Genomic DNA, 23,018 nt, shown 5'->3' on the forward strand with positions numbered 1-23,018 from the left:
TGACTGAGGGCTGCCTTTAAATGTTTGGTTTGTTGTTTGTTTGTTTTTTGGACAAAATGCTCATATATTTACTAGAAACCGATTTAAGGAATTTAAATTAAATTGAAAAAAAAAAAATCTCTGCAAATTCCAGCTATGCCCCAATACAACAGTGCCCTAGAGTCTGTACCTACTTCATCAAAGGATCCAAGTCCCCTGTTTTAACTGCCACATTCCAGCCTGGACACAACAGCTTCTGTGTAACTAGCTAGGGAAGAGAGCATCCTGACTGCAGTCCCCAGCTTAGGGCCTCAGTGTTCTTTGGGACAAAGGCCTCCTCATTCAGGGCAAGTGCAGCACTAACAACATTCAGTGCTGCATGAACTCAAGCCGATTCGGCCTGAGCCTTCACCGTTGAAGATGAGCTCACACACATCTCTGAAAGGAAACCGAACAGCAAGACGGAAAACCTGTATTCGTGTCTGTAAATACATAAAACCAACACATTTAAACACCAGAGAGGGCTTCGTTGCTCACTGCTGACCAAAGGGGGGAGCTACCGTGTCTGACGGCAAACACACACACAACAGGCAGGAAGCAGGAAGAAGTGTTTACTGCGGGTGAAGAATGAAAACCATCTCTTCCTATAGGCATAGTCACCCTGAGATGTGTTGACAGTCACTTAACTGCTTCCCAGATACACAATTACAAAGTGCAATTTATATCCCTTGGTGATGCAGAAAAAAAAAAAAAAAAAACCCACTTAAAGAATGTTTTGTTGGGAAAGGTTGAAGAACCGACCCATCACCATCATCACCATCACCATCACCATCATCATCTTGCATTTGGTAGTGGGTCTCAAGCCCGGGGCCTTGTACATACTAAGCATATGCTTTATCCTTGAATGACACACCTAGTGAAGCACATCTTCTTAGTGAAACAGTGCCAGTGACCTTGGAAGGAGTTGGCTTGTGGCAGGCATGGATTCAAATCTTGACTCTGTCACTAGCTGTGATCAGACATATACTCAGCAGTTAACCTCAACTTCTGCCTGTTACAACACTAATACTTGGGCCTTCTAGGAACTGTAAAGATTGCATTAATTAATTCAAAGGGCACATGGGACATTTTCAACATGCTGTAGCTGTTTCGTGACTGCTGATCTTACTACCATAATAATAAAACTCAGAAGGCAGTGCCAGTTTGCTAAGGTGGGGTCACTCCTGGAGGCTTCTGTCACATTAGCTTTCTCACTATGATCTGCCATCTTATCAAAGAAGAAAATAATCCCTTAAACCAAAAATAACAGAATAAAACATTTAGGAATAAAACCTTAGGGTAGACACAAAACTCTTGTCTAAATCTTCTGTAAACCCAGTACCCAGTACCTACAATAACTATAATTAATTACTGATTCTGCTTAGAAAACAACAACAACAACTAAGAAATTTTATAGAAAATGTATCTCTCCGTTTCCTTCAGGAAAGTCTTGTGGACAAAGAGCTCACTGTATATACATGGTACGTACAGATGTTAATATCCTAGAGGAAAAGAATCCACTTTTCCTACCTGTGAGAACAGCAGAACAAGTATTCTAAGCCATGAGGCAAGCACTGAACAGCTCCATGAGTGGGCCAGTGAGGGTTTATTTTAAACCAGACTTTGGGAGCCCAGGCTTCAGGTTCTGCTTCACTGTGGACCGCTCTTGACTTGCCTAATCCTATCTCTAAGCATGTTTTCTTTTCCCCAATGTATCCTTTGTGTCTTGTACAATGAACACATCCAATTCCAGGATCTCACACAAGAAGCACAATGGAGTAGAGAGAAACAACAAACGACAAAGGAAACTTAGTTCAAGGGAAGAGATGAGCTGGGATATCACAGTACTCCATCTCAGGATTAATAAGTACAAATGGGATCATTTACAAGTCAAATGTAAAACAAATGAGCACTTCAATCTTTTCTGAAATATGTGAAGAAGTTAAATGAGCTTGTGGGTTTTTTAATACAGAGTGTGTTGCTTAGTGTACAAACACTTGTATTTGTCCCGTACCCTATGTGGTCAGAGGAATCTTCATGACCTAGATGGATGGTTCAGAAAGAGCTCTGGAGACAAACTACATGGGTTCAAATCCAGCCTGTGTTTAACTAGATCAACTGCAGAGTTGTCGTTTATGAAGGGACAGAAAAGCATCTATGTGATGCAGTGGATGAGGATTAAAGAAGCCTGGTTCCGTGGCTCATTCCTATAATCCCAGTAGTTGGGAGGTTGAGGCTGGAGAATCACTACAAGTTCAAGGCCAGCCTGGTCTGAAAAAGAAAAAAAAAAAAAAAACTGAAACGAGTGAGTGACATGGGTGACTCATTAAACAATGTGTAGCATGTTGTACATGCACACTAAATGTCTGCTGGACTCTGTCCACCACACAGCAATGGCCACATGCAGAAAGCCACCTCAGCCTAGAGAATCCGGCCGTCCTTAACTATGCTATCTATTGTCAGTTCAGTACTCCCTCAGCACTCCAAAAACAACTCAAGGGTAGTATTACCTCTACTTTGCATAAGAAATGAAGCCCCTGGGACTTCCAAGCTCTTGCTAGGACTCATATCATATTGCTAAAAACTGTGAAGAATCAGATTTTCAACCCGGTACTCAGGATTCCCAACTTTTTAACACTTCTTCCCATGGCTTCTTCTGGGGAGTTCAACTCAGTGGATTCCTGGTCACTTCCTCCTATGTGGCCCACCCCCAGGCTGATGCTATAGAGCTAGGGAAAAGACTAGATGCGCCCCAGTGCCACATTCATTCTTGTTATTTGTGCAGATAAACGAAGGCGTCATTAGGTGTGTGCAGTGTGCTCTACCGCCCAGCTCCATGGCACTTCTTGGTCTCACTTAGCATCGGGTACTAATACCACCCAGAGCCCACCCCGCTTCTATGATGGGCACAGTACAGAAAGGCATCCTGACTAGTTCTTCCAATTCCAGCTGGGCAGAGCTTCCTGCCAAAATGCACCAGAAGCAGGCACATTACGACTGCATGTGCCCTACAAAGATTTTAGTCTAATTTTGTTTTCTTTTTGAAACAGGGTCTCACTATGTGACTATGGTTGTCCTGGAACTCACTATGTGGACCAGGCTGGCCTCGAACTCACAGAACTATGCCTGCCTCTGCCTCCCTCCTCCTCCCAAGTACTGAAATTAAAAGCATGCACCATCAGGCCCTGCTCTGCTCTATTTTTAGGTTTTACCTTTTGTGAGTGTGAACTGAAAGCCCCTATAAAGAAGGTCTAGTATAGCTTGAGTCACAGGACTGCCATGATTTTCTTTATCCTTTTTCTGGAACTACCCCCGAAGAAACACTATCCTAGAGTAGACATCATTTATGGACAATAAACTACATTAGAAAAACTCAACAGAGAAAGTGGCTCCTGTTTTGTTTGTGGCACGTCACTGTAGCAGGCCACTGCCTTCAGCAAGTAAGTATGAATTTGTATCATACCACACTTTAGCCTAACAACAAAACACAGCTCATTAGACAAAAACCTTATTTTTTCCTACTCAGCTGGGGAGCCAAACTTGACTTTCAAAATATAATGATGTTCAAAAACTGAGTTCAGCTAACTTTAGAGTAATTTTAAACAATATTGTAGAATAATCTGCCTATCGTATTTTTACTTGCTTATAGAACTTTTTGTCAGTTATGAAATATATTTAAATAAATTTTTGATGCATAAGATATTGACATTTTCCACTCAAGATTATAAACAATTAGAATATTACAATGAACAAAAAAAAAAATTAGGAACAACATGTAAAAAAAAATACACTGAAATCTAAGAGGCAAATTGTTTTAAGAATAATTTCAAAACTAGAATTTAATAGAAGTAACCAGTCACAAGAGGTGAAATTAATTAATCAAAAACACTTATTCCTGTGCATTGTAGACTCTGAGTTAAAACATCATATTCATCATATTAAATTCTTTAACAAACTTTTAACAAAAGATCCAGCTTGTCACACACACACGTGTCTCCTCAATGCAGAGCACAGCATTGCCAACTACAACCCATCCAGGCAGACTCCGGGCCACAGTCCCTTTGTGTTGTCTCTTAGCCCCTGAGAAAACACTGCTCAAGACTCACCTCCTCTCTGACCTTTCCATTACAGTCCCACTGGGCCCCCTCCCAGCGAGCTCGGCACCTCTAACTATATTTAGTAGTGGCTGAGACAGTTAGGTGGTGTACGCCTGTGTCGCCGCCATGAGCTTTCCGCTGCTAATCAACACTACAAGTAACCACGATCTTTTCTAATTGTAAATTACTTGAGCAAAGTCATAATCTTTAAAATACTAAAACAACCAGTACAGTATTCTTATTCTTTGAATGCACTCTTAACCAATTTGTGTATTTATACCAAATGTTTTATATTTTTCTTGAATGATACATGTTAATAATTTCATAAGGGCCTACCTCATTAACTCTATATGTACAAAATCATATTCAATACCAGAATATATACTTATGTATACACACATAATACACACTTTTAAAAAGCTAATAACCATTAAATGGGTAACAAGGTCAGCATTGCTATGAAGTGACTATTGAGGTAAAGATCTAGTACCAAAGTATTTCAGGCACTTAAAAATATATCATCAGTGAAATAATTTTAATGGCATTTTTTTCAAAAAGACAAAACAGTCAAAATTCTTCTTCAGAGAATCTTACACATAATATTGAAATATTTCTTCTCGGCTGGTTTGGAGAACTATGATTAAGTACTAATAAGATGAAAAGGGAAAATGCATATATACCATAAGTAGATACATAAATATCATATGCACATATCAATATTCAAGCCCATGAAAACATTTGGGATTTTAGTCTAGTTTCCTACATAAATATCACTGTCCCAAATACTTGCTTTTAGTCAATAGTTATAAGTATGTTCATTTTTGTTTCCAATTACTTTTATGTCAGTGATCTTCTTATAACCTAAATTAAAGGTCTTAGGAAAAATGGATACTAGCCATGTATACTGGATTCTAACAGGAAATTTTACTGGCATCCAGCACATGGTTATGCTCCTAGGGAAGGCTATGCCTTTAAGTTACCCACAAATACTGGCCTGAGGACAGTGACCTGCTCCGGTTCTCCACTGCTTACTGCAGGGATGAATTCTGCAAAGTCACATAGCAGCCATAATACCTGAATTCTCACCACAATTACAATATTAGAAAAACTGAAAAGTTTAGGATTTTTTCTTCCCACTTTATTAACTGTCCTCAAATTAATACTCTGCACCTACATAAAGGACACTTGATCTTCCAGAATCCTCAGAGACAGGTAAGGAGTACTCTCGCACAGAATAAAAGTACTGACGACCTACTCTGTGTGTCAACACTGTGAAAGCTGGTTAAAATCAGAGCATACCTGTAAAGGTTTTAGATTGGGGGTGAGGAGGTTTTGTTTTTAAGACAGTCTTACTATACAGCCCTGGCTGTCCTGGAACTCACAGAGATCCACCTGCCTCTGCTTCCTGAGTGCTAGGTTTGAAGGTACATGCCACCACACCCAGCTGTCGGTAAATGTTTTAACACGCACCTGCAATGTGAGAGGTGTGGTGCTAAGCACTTTACAAGCATTTTCTCATTTGACTCTCAGAACTGCCAAGTAAAAGTGCATACCACTCCAGTGCTCAGGAAACCAAATCTTTGCAAATAAAACCAATTTATCCAACCACACGGTGAACACTACAAAACCATCATTCAAACCCACAGCATGATCTAGAATATGCTCTGTGACTGACATGGGCACATCATATGGTTCCATTTTGCTCATTGTTAAATTTTAATACACACACACACACACACACACACACACACACACACATACACACACACACACAGTGGGGTGACATTTTGAAACAGTGATCCATCACTAGACAAATATAAAGAAAACAAGTTCCAATAAACAACAATTTGCCCAGTTTGAAGGCTTTCCCTTGTACCACTTCAGTAACCACAATCCAGTTCCCCTGTTGTTCTATACACAGTTTAAACCAACATGCTTTTACATGCATTAAAGAAATGTCATCTACTTCCTGGGACACTCCCACATCATCTCCATGGCTTTGCCATGTGCTTCTACAGTATCCAATTTTATTCATGTGTTTTTCCATCTACAATTGTGTCTGAGAAATGTTCCTTAAAACTTGCTTCACAAACCATCAACCTAGAAATGAGCTTTTAAAAACACCTTTCTAACACTGCCTGCCTCTTCTTCTATCAACTGTGTTCCCAGGGACCAGGACACACGTGAAACATAAACTCCAGCTCAGCCTTTCCCGTTAGGAAAGGATTCTTACCCTAAAATATCCTTTGAAGGGTCCTTTGATGGACCTTTCAAACCAAATTTAATGTTTTGTTTTCTAAAAATTGGACTTAGAATCCTTAGAAACATCTCTTAAATAAGAGCAATTATATACTGTTGGTTTTAAACTTTTAAATAAATTATAACTGAGATAAAAGATGTACACGGCACAGAGGGAACAGAGAGAGCAATTATCAAACTAATCTGAAAATTGCAGGTATCCAGGGGCAGCCTAATCAGCTGAAGACCACTCCTACTTTTACTTAAAATATGTGACTTTCAAGCTAATTTTTTTTTCTTAAACAGGTTTCAAACATTTATTCAAACACTTCAAACCATTTCTTTTTTTTTTTTTTTTTTTTGGTTTTTCGAGACAAGGTTTCTCTGTGTAGCTTTGTGCCTTTCCTGGAACTCACTTGGTAGCCCAGGCTGGCCTCGAACTCACAGAGATCCGCCTGGCTCTGCCTCCCGAGTGCTGGGATTAAAGGCGTGCGCCACCACCGCCCGGCCAAACCATTTCTTGCTGGGAGTTTAACAATGCATTTTTAGGGGATTCCTTCTGTTTTCCAACTACTACCACATTCATGTTATTAGCTAGTTGCCTGTCACTTTAAGAGTGTTTTCCAACCACTGGGAAGAAGAAAGGCAGCTTCTCATGAAAAATGTGGCTGCAGACTGACTTCAAGACAGCACTTCCTAGGAAGAGACAGAAAGAAAACCCCAGACCCTTGAGTCAATTTATTTCAAGAAAGTGAAAAAAATAATACTAGATGTTTTATGACTTTTGTCTGTGCTTCTTTTAAAAGGTTGTTGCTGGTGTTTTTATAAACTAACACTTTTATTAGATATGCTTATTCTTCCCCTGCAGCAGTAAGCCTGACATAAACAACCAAAGAGGCTTGGGTCTCTTAGGCACAATATTCCAAACTGTAATCTCTTGAGATTGCCCCGGTTCTAAGATTCTACCAAGTAAAGGCTGCCTGCTTTAAAAGTAAGCTTTTTTAAGTCTAGACTGACCTAAAGCATCTGATTATTGGACTTTGAACTGAACCACACGGAAATGTTACATAACACTCAAAAATAAATAAAACCTATTAGAACCTCAATTTAGCAAGAGTATTGAATCTTCTTAAGTGCTGGTTAGCATGAAGGAGACTTCCTTGCCCCTTGGCCAAGCTAAGCAGAAACCAAATTCCTACAATGCCAGAGCTAAGGTCTTGGAGAAGCCCTCTAGAAACTGAGTCACTGAGAGACAAAGTCCCCCAGGTACTTGACAGAAGTAGGATCAATAACTGTTTTCTCTTTCACTTCAGCAAGCTGCTCTAATCATTGTGTGGTCCAGCGTGAAATTTGCCAGTAAATAAACAAACAAACAAAAACAAAAACAAAGAGAGAGAGAGAGAGAGAGAGAGAGAGAGAGAGAGAGAGAGAGAGAGAGAGAGAGGAGAGAGAGAGAAGGAAGAAAGGAAGGAAGGAAGGAAATTCCACTGTCAGGTCACTAAATAATTTAGCACCTAATTTTTCCTTTCTATAATACAAAGACCTCATGCTCAGAAAGTTACAGTTTAGAGTACATTAAGTGAAATCACATCCATATGCAAATATGTTTTCTCCCATATGCATCTTAAGAAAATAACAAACAGAAAAATAATTTATCCTCAGCCCCTAGAAAACAAAAACTGAAATTAAAAGAAAGAATGGAGAAAATCTAAATTGTATATTTTCGTTTCTTCTAAAAGGATTAAATAACAGAATTCTAAATGGTTTGTTTGTACTTTCCATGCAATATGTAGATTAACCATGAAATTCTGTTTGGGACACTTTGACATCTGTTTTCAGTGCGTTACAATGAAATCTGGGGACTTGATACATACATTTGCTGTAATAAAACTGTCACTAATCAGTGTTTTCCAAAATATTGCCCATAACTATTACTATTCAGTAGTCTCATTTGCATGATCTAATACTGTTGCTACATCGTGTTTTTCCCTGACAATGTGGTAGCTGGTCCCAGGCACATGGTCTAAAATGGCTGCACACCACTCGATGATCTCAGCCTTTCCACAGACTCTGCACAGACGATGCAATCTGTCCTAGAATGGACTGATACTTCATTCTTCCCCAGATACTCTTCCTGGAGCTGGAGCACCAAGAATGAATTTACATCCCAAGTGTGAGACACTCAATAACAATAAAGACGCCCACACTGACGAGAGAACTCTGCCTCGTGGGGCTTGTACCACAGGAGACATAAACATAATCCTAACTTAGGAGCCCTTTCCACAAAATCGTAATGATGCTCTTTGAACAATGAATGAAAGATGAGTCTTTGACTAGCATAGTCCATTTCCATGAACTTCAGAAGCAGATTGAACCAGACTTTCAAACTGAGTCTGCTCTCTAGGAGTGATCGGAGGTTTTTACCAATGACAGATACCATGACCACAAGTTTTACAAGGTGATAACAACTGGATAGTGGACTGCATAAAGGTTTCTATTCACATTGCGTGTGTCTTATACGTCATATACAAAATATGGGTCTCAGAAAAAAAAATTCTAAGAATACAAACATGGTATTCACCAAAGAAGAAAACTTGCTAAAAATATTTTTCTACCTACTCTCATTCTAAATGAATTCCAGATTTTATCAGTATTTGGAACTGTATTCATATTGTTCAAATCTAATACAATTTCATTTTGTCCTCCCATGCACTCATCTTAAATCTGAAAAATGTTTCTCTATACACATGTTTTATATTATACAAACGTTGGATACAAAAAGCAGATTAATCGTGAGCCCTAATGCTGTGTTTGTTAGTACTGAGAAGTCATTCCAACTGTTCCAAACGGGATTACTGCAGTATAACGAGTCTATTTAATTATTGTAAGACCAGTGATCCTCATATTACTATAAGCTGCTTTTCCCTTATTTGGAGACTATAAATGGAACCGAAATTGCACATGATAACTACAGGTCATACCCTGAAACATGATGCTTGATGTAGCAGGAATAAAGAGACATCTCAGCATCTCTGAGAGGCTACAAAACACAGCCAGTGCTTAAGATCCATGTGGATGTTCTCATTGTGGCATCACATTAACTTACATCATAAGTGTAAGCAAAGCTTCCAAGTGTGTTGGAAAGACACAGTAACAAATGTTACAAATGTTAGCAGCAGCAATCCAATTTGAATGCTGAAAACTTGAGGATACACTGTGTTCTAGGAACTTGCTTTTATTGGTTTTGTGTATCCTATGAACAGAACAGCAACTGAACGCCAGTGTCTTCTCAAAAAGAAAAGGCACACCACAGATTATTAGAATTTAGGGACCAGAATCTAAACAAGCTGATCAATGTTCCGATCAATGTTCCATGCACACCCTAGTTACCCTTTAACTAATAGATAAACGTGGAACAACTTCTCATCCTGACCCCTGAGTAGATCCTGTAGATCTATAATAAACATTATCACCAAACCCTTCATCTAGGAATATGTTTCTTCTGCACATAGCATCAGCATGACATATGATTTAAATATTTCACTCTTAATCTCTCTGCTTTCCAAATCTCTGTGAGAAGTGAGGGAGAGAAACAGTCCACTGGCCATGGAGAGCAGGACCAGCCAGTTGCCCAGGAATCTGGCACACAAATTTAGCTCCAGGCCCATGGGGAACCAACCAACCAGAGTCACTGAAGTCAAACTCTGATCCCAAATTACCTCATGGTGGGGAGAAGCCAATGTTTTAACCATTTCTCCTTTGGCATCCAGTTGCTCTAAGTAAAAGTGAAATCACTCTAAGCAATAAATACTAACTTCTTCCCTCTAGAGATCATTTAATTAATTTTCAGGAAGCCACAAAAAGGAGGAATAGGAAAGACTGACTTAAAAGAGTCAGATGGCAATGAAATAAAACCAATTCATGTAACCAATTAAGCATTCTGAGGCTTTGACCCAACCAAGGGTCATACAACCTTTCTGACTGAGAGTCTCAAAACCAGCAGCTTGCTCCTTTTAAATAGCTGTCCAGCCTCATCATATACTATCCTCACTTTGGTCCAACTTGATCTCAAATATAAAGGAAGCTCTTCCAAATGTTGGTAACTTCATTTTGCTACACAGGAAACTTTCGTGTTCCACTGCAGACCAAGAGATCCATTACAAGTACTGACCAGGGTATCCTCTAGCCAACACAAGTCAAGTTTTTATTCAGAGAGCCACAAATAAAATTATGTTACTCCTTTCTTTGAAATATTTCTAGGTAGATCAAGAAAACTCTAGAAAATCTAATGACTACTGAAATGATACAGTAATTCTAATTTAAGCAGGTTTCAAAACTACACAGGATTCGCTAACTACATATGCCGACCTTCACAGTTCTTGCTACCGAGGACCCATACCCAAGAGTTGGAGTGGACTGTTACTTTCTCTCCTCTTCAGGATGTATCACTGGAGGCAGCTACTAACTCACTGCTGAGCACTTGCTTAGACATTCACACATTCCTTCCCTCCATGCTAGACAGTTTCTCTGGAAGTCTCCAGACTATGCTATAACCTAGACTATGTTATATTCCTTCATATATAGTTGTAACAGCTATTATTAAATGAATGTTTCCTTCTATGACTTCACAAATCCTTAAAGAGTCATATAACTCCCATTTTCTAAAAGAGAAAGTCAAAGCATAGGGAATGTAAAGGACTTAACCAAAGCCACAAAGCTGATAAAGGGTGAGAGCAGAAGCCAGTGTCTGTAGCCCTGCACTTTGTGTTAGAGACTGAACGTTAGTATATCGCTTGTATACTTGTGTGCCTTGTATACGTGTGTCACCTTGACAGAGTTACCTGGGAAGGGGGAACTTCAGCTAGGGACAGCCTCTGTCACATTGGCCTGTGGCATGTCCGTGGAGCATTGTCTTCATTGTTTACTGATATTAGATAGCCCAGCCCACTGTGGGCAGCACCATCCCTAGGCAGGTGGGACTGAGCTATATAAGAAAGCTAACTGCACAGAAGCTAGAGAAGAAGCAAGCCGGTAAGTAGCATTCCTCCATGATCTCTGCTTTAGTTACTGACTCATGTTACTGCCTTGACTCCCTTTAGTGACGAAACGTTAGCTGGAAGCATAGGGTAAAATGAACAGTTTCCTCCCCAATTGTTTTTGGTCACCGTGTTTAATTACAGTAACAGAAAACAAACCAGAAGCTTGTATGTCACCAAAATTCCTGTTTAAACCCTAGCTCTGAAAATGATGGTATTAAGAAAGACATTTGGTACCAAATTAAGTCAGGAGGGTGGACCCCTCAAAAATAAGATGAGAGCCTTGAAGAGAGATCCCAGTGAATTTTCAGAGAAAATGCTGAAAGAGGTAATCAGCAACCCATACAATGGCCTCACTGAACTCTGACCCTGGACTAACAGTCTACAGAGGAGGAAGATGTGTTTTGGAGTCTGTAAAGTAGCCAGTGTGCTACTCTGTTACAGCGGTCTAAACTAAGAAACTTCTTTGCAAAACCAAGCAGGGCCCCCTGAAAGATGTGGGAACAGCAAAAGGAATCAAAAAATCAAAGAATGACAGATTTTCAATTGTAGATCATTCACTCCTCAATCCATAAATCATCTTTCTCAATTCCTGCCAGATCTAAGCTCTATATCTCTTTCCCCCAAACTTCTCTTCTTTAATTCCCCAAAACACACGTGTGTATACCCCAGCACCCACTAACTAGCCACAGGCCAGAAACTGAACCTCTGCCACTCAACAGCCGAGATCACTTTAACAATCTTTAAAGAACTGAGGACCGAGTCTAGAAGAACATCACAGAGGTTTTTCACATCCTCCACACCTCTGTTCTACTGCCATGTGACCCACTAGTCCACTGACTACACCCACACTCCACTCTAGGTTAGCATTACCTGTGGGTGGGATGCCAATGAATGAACAGAAAGCCAAGTGGGCTCATTCCTCCTCTAACTGGTTTCCATAAGGAGAGGAAATCCGGGGCTGCTGATCCAGTGAGGTCTGTTGATGGTGCCCAACTGCCCTTGCACTCTGAACCCTAAGATGCATTAGCCACAGAGTTAAAGTTTAAAGGCACTCAGACTCCTTAATACCCTGAACATTCCTACTGCAAGACAGTCTAATACAACCACTAAAAGAAAGAATGTTTTTAAAGAAAATTTCTCACCTGATATTTGTAGGGGAAAAAAAATTGTAATGAGAACCTAGAATTTTAGTGCTTTTCCCAGGATTCCATCACCACACTGTCTCTCATCTGTTGGTATATCCACACACGTGTAAACAGTGTGCAGCATAAGAAAAAAATGCACACTCTAACTTAAACTTCCTTCTTTCCTCTAATAATTTAAAAATAAAACGTAACAGTTTGCATTTTAAACATTTAATCTGGCAAATATAGGAAAAATCACGAAGTATAGCGTCATATTTGGCAATGAAAAGATTGGTGGGATAAAAATATCTGTTTTAACATTTTAGAAGACATTTCCAATATTTTTAAAATTAAATTATTTCACTGCTTTGAACGAGAACCAAGGTAAAATTCTCCATTTTTGAACACAGGGTTTTCATGAGGAACAGAAAAACAATTTTATATTCATTAAGATAAACAGTTAACTTTCTATACTGACAAAAGTCCCTACAGAAATAAAATCTTCACATTTACTACTATGGGTCACTACGATGTCATGAAATTTAACTATTTACCTCAATACGAATAGGTTTCGCCCGAAACCACACCATATTTTAGAAGACAGTATACTCGGGTTCAAGTGTTCTTTTTTTCTTACATCTTCAGGATATGAGTTTTCCCAGTGCTGGACAATGAATACAGTGCCAAATACAGGTCAGGGGTTTCGCATAACTAAACTTATCACTTTAACCTACATAATGACAATAAAATGCTTTTATTGTAACAGCTAAAATGTTGAAAAATAATTATTAAGGAAACCATAAATATTAGAGGGCTAAGAAGTAAGCCTCAGTGGAACAGGGAAAGGAAATCGTGACATGTCATCACAAAACACAGAAGTTGAAAATCCACAAAGAATTGATCCAAATCCCTCCAAATTCCTGAACACAATCCTCTACCTCCTCTGGCCAGCAAGGCTGCAAATCTGTCCCCATCACTGTCAGCAAACAAAGGAAAGTCACTTCTACAGCCAGACCATGTCAAACAGAAGATGTAGCTACTGCCGAGGGACGCCTTGAATCCACTGGGGTGTAAAGTATGGGCTGGGGCCTTTTTGTCAGCTATGACCATAAAAGAATAAGAGGAAACAGTGACATTACTGCACAATAGAAAGGTCAAACAGCTTGCAGCCATTTCATGACCCAGACAAGTCAAGGTCAAGGGATTCAGGTAGCAACTTAGCTAGGGCATAAGTTACAGCCCAAATGAATTGTTTTAACACATCAGCTTTGGTCAATTAAACCTAACAAGGCAAGTTGCATCCCGTAGCAGGGTTCCTGACACCAAGGCCAGAAGCTGAGACCAACCTCATAAAACAACGCTTTTAACATAGCATAGCAAATTTAAGCTAATCCATCCAGAAACTGCAGATGTCAGAATAATAAAATACAAGTTGTCCTAAGCGAGAACATTTTTCACACTTTTGTACACATGCAAGTAGAGTTGCCTACTTATATGAATTACCAAATGTATCCTACTCCAAATCCCTTTGTTAACATCTATATGCGTGGTCATTTTTTTGTTCCTACTTTCAACATTTGCTATTAAAACTATTATGTTTGCCTTCATCTTCTCCAATATAAATGTACAAAATCAAGCTTTAAAAAAAAAATCTTTGTTTTCCTTCAGTAACAGAGTATGTATGTGTCACTTAATAGTACTTAGTACCTATTAAATACTATTTTTGCAGTTTTACAGAAGACATTAATATATGTAATATTAAATCTTTCCATGTATTTTAAAAATCAGTGCATACTATTTATTCAATTTCCTACTTTGAGAAATAGTTGAAGCTAACTATAACTTTAAAATTGTACATACTTAGCATTTAAGAATTTTTCTCAAAGGCAGTTCCTATTTCACTTTGTACTTGTTTGAACAAATTCTGTTTTCTGATTGTGCTGTATCAGTAACTTAATGCATGCTCTGAAATGCCTTAAAATGGGATTCTGAAAATACACAACCTCCAGGCAACTTTTCAGCTCATAAAATTACTTCATCCATCACTCCATATTTCCAATTATATAGTCTTTATTCAGAGTTCTTTAATTTGTCTGTGATTCATCAACAGTGTCCTGTTTAAACTATCATCATAAACAGAGAGAATATGTGTCTAAGTGTTTTATTATAAACAATGTATTGGTGCACATGAATGGCTGGCTTTTTTTTTCTTAGAATATTGCTTTGCTCAAATTACAAGAATTTTATTTTTTAATGTGTGGCCCTCAATTCAGCCTCAAGGTCTTTCCACCTCACTGGTTAATTGGTGGCCATTTATCCCAATTTTCTGAATAATGTAACAACCCAAAAGCCCAACCATTCAAGTGTTATTACTCTCACATCCCGGAACTTTCAGTTAATACAATCTAATCCTAAAGACTTGCTATACACACTTAGTTTTCACAAGATCCCTACATTTTGATGATTTATTCTCTGTGCCAAATCCTAACAACTAAATTCTGTTAAATTAACCACACCACATAATTAGAGTTCAAGGACCTAAGAAGTTACTTTAAAATGAGACAGTGTACCACACGGCCACAGAAAAGTGAGCCCAGTCAAAAAGAAGGGCCTCTCCTGCCGGTGCCTGGCACTGAGACATGCTGCTGTACCAACTCGGGTATTCAGTCCGTAACCACGGGGCCTTGAGATTTCTCCAGTGATCCCTCCCTGTAAGGATGGAGAGCTGGGGCTCTGGCTTTGAAGGCTGTGCTTACTGCTCCGCCTCGGCATGTGCATTGACAAACTCCGGGGTCATGAGCTCGACTTCCATCACCCCTGCACTGCCAAATGCTACTCTCACAACCCAGAAGAAACTGATCAGAAGCCACTCTCCTAGCAGAAGACAGACCTTGCTCGGTGCCATCAGTTGGAGCTATTATTGACGGTCAGTTTTAGTATGAGCTGTGTGCTATTTCCACTCTTCATAAGCCTCCTCCAAACAGAGCAGTAATTGCTCCTTTGAAGATAAGCTTAGTTATCCTGTAGGCCATTGTGATGGCAGAAATGAAAACTAAAGGCATCTCGGCTTTTAGGAACTGCAGAGGATTCAGACTCAGCCTGGCCATGCAGGTCTTCCTCTTGAGGTTCTGGATCCTAACTGTTCAGCAGAGACAGCAAGGGGAATGTCATCAAACAAACAACGGACTTCATGTTAACTTAGCAGAATCAAGGCTCATGAGGAGAGAGACCCTGCTAAGTTGAGTATCTTGGATGGTTTATTCAAACTGGAGTACCAGATTAAAAAGAAGAAAAGTCAATGGAGATTCAGACTTTCATTTCCTTTTGGCAATTTTCATTCAAATTCCAAATTTGGGGGGGGGACAACTATGTGCATTCTTAAATCCTACTAAATCTTTCATAAATCTATACTTCTGCATTTGAATGTGCTTATGCACATTGGAGGTCTCCAGGCACACAAGCATCACTGTGCTGAGCAAGGTACTGGCCCCCACAACACCCAACCGCCCTCCCTGTCACTCAGGGCTCAGTGTCCCTGGATTACCACCATTTCCGCACAGTGAACGCAATTTTGATTCTCACTCACAGGAGACACAGAGTACAAGGTGTGTTACTCTAAACATACAAATTCTATATACATACTTTCCATTTCAAAATGTATACTGTTGTCTAAAGAGAGCAAGGGCAGGCTGGAAAGCAAGCCCAAGGCCAGAGCCTCCAAAGGATGCCTCACCAACCTTGGCTTCCTTCAGAAAATAAGCCCCTGCAGGGTGTTTTGAATATTTGAACATCGTGATTATCCCAAATGGCAACACCCCCCATCTCTGTCTCTCCTGCATTCTCCTTCCCCTCTGCCTTTGAAAAGTGAGACCATATTAACAGCAATACAGAAACTGGCCTCGCCATATCAGGACACAGACACTAACCTTTCCAGCTGGCAGCCAGGGCCTCAGAGTTTAACTCTTGAGTTGTCTAGCAAAGCTATCTTTGTGGCAGGGGCAGCAAGGCAGAGAGGGTGAACTTCTGGCCCCTTAGACCCTGTTTTGTCCTTATCAGTGGGAAAACCGCTAAGTATCTAATCTTAAAATATATGTTCTAACAAAGGTCTCATTAAGTCTAGGGGCAAGACGTACCAATGAGAGCCCTCCTTTATCTTGTGAATTGTGTGTGAGGAAGAATGCAAACAGACGCGTACCAGACTTCAGAAGTTCAGCCAAGGACAGGGTACCAGGATGGGAAAGTTTAACAGTGATTTCCTAAGTCCAACAGGTATCCACACAAACTTCATGCCCTCTGATGTCACAATGAAAGCCCACCAAATTATCCCACAGAGCAGCTTCATTTAAACAAGTTATGAAAGCCTATTTTCCCCCACAATGGGAAATACCTGCAAATGAAGTGAAAATTATTAAAACGTTAAAATGTGCTGTCAACTTGCAAACAATTATCTATTTAAGCTTTTCATAAAGAAATAATTGTTACCCAGAAGGATTCTAAGCTGCAGTAGCTGAGGGAGGAAAATCGCTCCTTGCATGTGCGTCCTCACTAATGCCATGTGACAGGCAGGAAGGGTTCTGTTTCAAAGACAATAATGATTACAACTTCCCCTCTAAACAAGTCACATCTTTCACAACTTCAAAATACACTTCAATTATGATATCGTTTAACAATCGAGCAACAAAAGTTGCCATCCAGCAATGGATCACAATTAATGTTAAGGGTTCAACAAGGCTAGAGGAAGCTACTTGTTCGGGATAGAAGCAAGACTGCTGAGCTCTGCCATACTCCAAAACCACGTCTATTAAGAGTGGAAAGTACGGTCCAAAACTCACTCAGGCTGACTTGCTTTAAACTCCCATCTGTTAAATTCCTAACATCGGACACTATCTCTTCAGATCTTTCAGGTTTGTGTTGTGACCTCGCTTTTTTTTAAACCCCTCCCTGCCTCACAAAAAGCCCAGTCCTTGTTTTACACACCCCACACCCCCTTACACGCCCCCCCACCAGCATCCCTGCATCTCCTGGCTCCAGACAGGACACAGTCTGGCAGCTCAAGGCCTCCCTTAGGCCACACTTCCTTCTGTGTTACCCTTTGGGTAGAACTGCTAATCCTTCTTATTAATTAATGAGATAATGGTGGTTAACCGAGAAGCAATATTAGTGCTATCTAGGAAACTTGAACCAAAATTATTTTAGCCTTTCGGTTACTGTCCATCTCCACACTCACTCCCCCAGGGTGCGGAATTGTGCACTAAGAATTTGGCAACATCCTGATGCAGAACTGAGGAGGTCAAGAGTGGCTGGTTTTAACATGTAGTTCCCTCGTTAAGGTTTTCTGTTTTTCACATGTTCATTGTATACATTCCTAACTGGAGAGGGAAGGAAGGGCCTCTCAACAAACTACTAAAAAAGGAGGAAGTGTAGAAACTGAGAGAACTTAGAAATGGACTAAGGAATAAATAGGGATGTAAACAAAAGCAACAGCTAGTCATAATGGGTGCATGGATACGCCACTACACTGAGCATGTCCTTACACACTTGTCATAGCATACCCTGTACTTTGAGAACGGCGTGTCCTGAGAAGGTGTCCAGCACAAGGCTTGCTTGTTTCCATTTTGTTTTGCTTTGTTTTGTTTTGATGAATGCAATAACAAAGACAATATGGGGACTAGGTACCACCTGCCCAAGAATCTTTGGACATCTTTAATATCTTTGGGAATATGGAGCCCATTTTAGAACTATTTTTCCTTAATCTGTCACAATCTTTTTTAAGCCTTAAAAAGAAAAAAAAAAAGGAAGGGTTTTCTATTAGCTCAGCTTTGCTGCAGCAGACGAGCAAGCAGCTTTCATTCAGGGACTGTCAAAAACTTTCCAGTGTGCCCACTGCAATGCGGATGCCAACCAACGAATCAAAGGCATTCAGCAGCTAGACAAAGAGGGTCTGATGCCAACCTCGGTGCCACTGGCAACCATTATTGGCATCAAACACAGTGTCTGCCTTTTTTTTCCCCCCTCGCCTGGCACTTCACAAACAAAATGGCGGTTCTTGTAGCAACGGAACAGCCGAAGCGCAGCCCTCTGAATCAATCGCCTCAGATGATTTTATGGACTTGAATATAGTTACTCCCAAATCACTTACCAAATTTTAGGTAAAGTGGGGGACATATAATTTTATAAATAACTACATTTAATATTACCCTTTGCTAATATAAAGAAAGAATAAAATGGACTGAATTGCGGTCCATCAGGCTATAGGCACGGAAGAGGCTGAGTAACAAAGACACTGAGCTTTGAACAAAATACTGCCCCGTGATGCAAAAGCCTAATAAACTACGTATCAAAAATGATTTCAAAATATATAAATTCTCCCCAAAAACTATATCAGATGCAGATGTAGCACTACAGTTCGTGTCAAAGCTCCAGTAACTCTTTCCACATTTCAGAAAAGATGAGGTTGCTGGGGATGGAGAAGGGGGAAAGTGTGGGTTGAACCAAGAGAGGAAGAGGGAGAAAGAAAAGCAATGGGAAGTTGGTCGACAAAGGAAGTTTATTAGCCATCCATCTTTATTTCGTCTTCCATTAGAGACGAAGTATGTGATCTGCAAATAGCCAAGAGGACTATTGACATTTCTAGATCTGGAAATTGTCAATATATTGTAACATCACTCCACACTGCAATGCGGATGCCAACTAACAAATCACAGGCATCCTGAGCTAAACAAAGAGGGTCTGGTGCCAATCCTGGTGCCAGTGGCAACCATCTTTGGCATTCTCTCTGTTCTTCCTCGTGTTTCTCTCCCAGTCCTTTATAAGGAGAGAGGGGAAAGGGGGGAAATAATGGTGTTGCTCATTCTCTCATAAATATTTTTCTCTTTCGATTTTTCTTTCATGCTTTTCTTCCCACCTTATCTAATTTTTAAAATGAAGTATGATTTCATGTACTTAGAGGGAAAATAAAAAGTTAGCATGTGAGATGAAGCACTTTGGGTATCCACAGCCTTAGACTTTAAAACCCACTTTCTTGAATCAACTACTGGGTAAAATGACAATCAACCTGCAGTTCACAAATAAAAAGATACAAATTTTGAAAAAGAGCAAACACAAAAGCACCCTGATGTGTGACTTTTTAAGAAGGGCCACCAGGTGTTAAGAGGAGATGATGCAAGGGCAGGTGGCAGAGGGGACAGATGACAAGATGCACGGGGAAATTACCGAAAGGTTTTTATATTGCGGAAGTCACCAAACAACAAAATCAATGTTTTACCTGAAAATACAGACTTGGCTCAAAACTTTATGATAATCATGACCACTAGTGTCATGAAAATACATATATATACATGTATGTATGTATGTATATATATACATATATATATGGTTTCATGTCTTTTTTTTTTTTTTTGATTTTTCAATCTATCTTCCCAGATCCAAAGGACAATCTCTGTTGTCAGTTCAACAAAATGAAGAGATTTGGCTTTCTGCCCCAGGGTAAACCTGCATGTACGTCCACTTAGGGACTACCCGTCAAGAGTTAAAGTGGGCACATGGTACAGACCTTCCCTCCCGACTAAAGAGTGACATGACTCACTTTGCAAAACTTTTCCTTCTAACCAGTGACTTTCACAATGGTTACAACACACAGTCATTCTAACACATACATACAGCCCACCTTAAAATGTCAACTCTTAGGCAGCTGTCAACCAAATTGTCGTGTGTTGATGAGCTTTTATTTTTGGACATCAAGGATGAAAATATGTTCTCCCCACCCATCAGTACTTAAATTTGGGTTCTTAGTACAGGGAAACAGCAAATGTGGTGTTTTGTTTGTTAGGAAATACACTCCAACACTGCTACTTAAAAATCAAAGTAAAAAATGCTGAAATGACACTCAAGTGTATCTCCAGAACTAAGTCAAGGGGCAATAAAGACAAAGGGCACACAGTAAGTACTGGAATTCTGAGTCATAAGAGCAATTTTCTTATTTCACTTTTCTGGATGACAATAAAGTACACAGCAATTTATTAAACCCCACATTTATATAATGAGCATCGGATAACTGTCTGCCACCTGGCTATCTGCAAGCCATCTTCCCTCCCACCAGGCCAAGTACGGAAATGACCCACCATCTGTGGCAGCCCAAACTTGAAGCTACTTTCGGGATGGTGTTTTCTTAAGGGGACTTTTCCTATGTGGGCTGTATCCTGACATACCGATTGGAAGAAAACAAAGTCAAAAGTCTCACCTACTTAAGAAAAACAGAAACAACAAAGAAACGTATCTCATCAACCCCCAGATCCTTGGCAACAGCACTGCCTATTTTGCACTGTCCAGGCAACATTTACAGCACTCTTTATCACGGACTTTAAACACGGGCCAGTATGCAGCCTCTGCATTCTTTTGAGATTTATTTCAAACCAGTGTAACCAGTCCCCTTTCTGGTTTGCTCTGTGACGCTCTCTAAAGAAAGCTGTGACTTCGTCCTTGGGAAGCATTATGAATTTGCATTCAAGTAAACTAATAATAGAAAGTGTTCCCAAGTCACTCTGGGAAAGTACTATAAATTATTTAAATAAGAGCTGCGTTGCATTAAATCTACAGTGAATACTGCAAATCAAAAGGAACGGTTGATAGAAATACTAAAATTACATAAATCTAGGCCTCTGTCAGATATATATTTTGATAGTAGCCAGCCTGGACATTTTGTAATAGTCAATGCTAATGTGAGTTTTGGTACAAGCACCACTAGATTCCTGAACAAAGTTCATCTACCTCGTTAGGTAGAGAGACTAGTACAAAGATTATTAAACAGCGCTTCGACTACCATCAATAAGGCTGCACTTTCAGAAGACCAGGGGAGACGAAGCCTAGTACAGAGAGTGGAGCGCAACAAACTATTTCCTAGACTACTCTGGGTCCGTTTGTCCTTTGGTCTTTCTTCAAATGCAGAAGCCTATCCAGGTAGGAAAACTCCATGTCCATTTTCATGGCTCCTACATGACCATGGACATGGAGTACAACTGGGCACATCAAGGGACCCAGAGAGGGCAGAGGACATCTGGAGGCCTCCAGGACACTCTAGCCCAAGCGAGACATCCCATATCTGGAGGTGGGTGGGCAGTGTTTGCCGTGTTAGAAGAAAGAACAATCTGCTCCTACCTTGCTCCTGCACGTAGTATGCCAAAAACAAGTCAAGTTCCTTAACTGATACTGTGATGTGGTGTGGCTGGACACAAAGTGCTGGGTTTGTGCAGTGTGGGGACTTCATGAGCCGCTCGCCATCGGTACTCTCCAAAGGGATGCCTTTGAACAGGATCACCATGACTAGATCCAGACGCCAGACTTTGTCTGCCTGTCGCAGGCAGTCGATCCTCCTAATCTTACCCTTCTGGTCTGGATTGGATAAGACACAGCACGGGTGCTTCTTGCCAGTCACGGTAAGCACAAAGTCCTCCCGGTACTCCTGGCGGATATCTTTGCGCAGTTTGGCCAGGAGCCTGGATGCCCACTTCTGTTTGATTTCCGGCTTTTCACTGAGCAGCTCATCTTTGACTGCTCTTTCTTCATCCTTTGACATTCGTTTCTCATGCTTTTTAAAGTACTTGCGTTTTCGAGCCTGCAGGTTGAACCAAGTGTAGGCGATTGCACGGACGTGTGGGAGAAGCGCCTCAATAAATGGGTGGAATTCATCCTGCAGGAGTGGGAAAGAAGAGGTGTGCAGTCAGTTCCATTTCCAATGCTAAAGAGAAAACAAAAACAACACAAAACAAAAAACGGGAGACACAACCCACTCCCAATTCAGCACAAAAACTTACTTTAAAAAACAACATTATTTTCTATGTTAAAATGAACGAGACATCAGGAGAAGAAGAAAATAAAGTATGCCCCCTCTCAACCAAAATTCACAAACTGGTTCTCCCTCCTACAGAGAAAACGTGGTTTTATTTTGTGTTTTCGCTTTGGTCCCATCCCCCTCATTCCCACCTCAATTTCATGCATCTACATCCTTTAAAATAAGGTGCTTGGCACCAGATTTAATATTTAAAGATTTGATTGACCAGCTAGCACTATGCAGTACCATTTTACAAGGAACACAGTGATTTTTGTTTTTTGGTTTTTGGTTTTTTGTTTTCAGCCGAGCAGAGCTTCTCAAAAGGCAGGAGCGATGCCACTGTTCATTTCTCTTCTCTGTGCCATAGAAACACAAAGCATGTAGATGCTCACTGTAATGCCACACAGTTCCCGCTTTTGGAGCATGCTCTCAGCAAGAGGCTGCTGGTGGCACAAAGAGCATGCGCCATTAAACTTGATCCATTTTCTTATCAGACGTCCAACATTCCTACACTGAAACAGCACCATTCCAAGAGTGGTAACTAGAGAAACCGGTCTACAGTAAGGGAAAGTGGGCAAAGGACAGAGCTTGTCTATCAGTGTCCTGAACACAAGGTTTCCATACTTTGAACAGCACATTCTCTCCCTGCACCACCAACATTAGCTTCCAGCACACG

At 40.3% G+C, this 23,018-nt stretch overlaps 1 protein-coding gene across 1 annotated transcript in view; it reads right to left on the reverse strand.

Moving 5' to 3' along the window:
• Nfib (nuclear factor I B) overlaps nucleotides 1-23,018 on the reverse strand; it is a 222,975-nt gene that overhangs the window by 194,177 nt on the left and 5,780 nt on the right. The window contains exon 2 of the mRNA XM_059254483.1: nucleotides 21,670-22,201. Coding sequence (XP_059110466.1) covers nucleotides 21,670-22,201 — 532 coding nt within the window. The remainder of the gene's footprint in view (nucleotides 1-21,669; nucleotides 22,202-23,018) is intronic.

This window comes from Peromyscus eremicus, chromosome 2, assembly GCF_949786415.1.
Source record: "Peromyscus eremicus chromosome 2, PerEre_H2_v1, whole genome shotgun sequence".
NCBI classification, from domain to species: Eukaryota; Metazoa; Chordata; class Mammalia; order Rodentia; family Cricetidae; genus Peromyscus; species Peromyscus eremicus.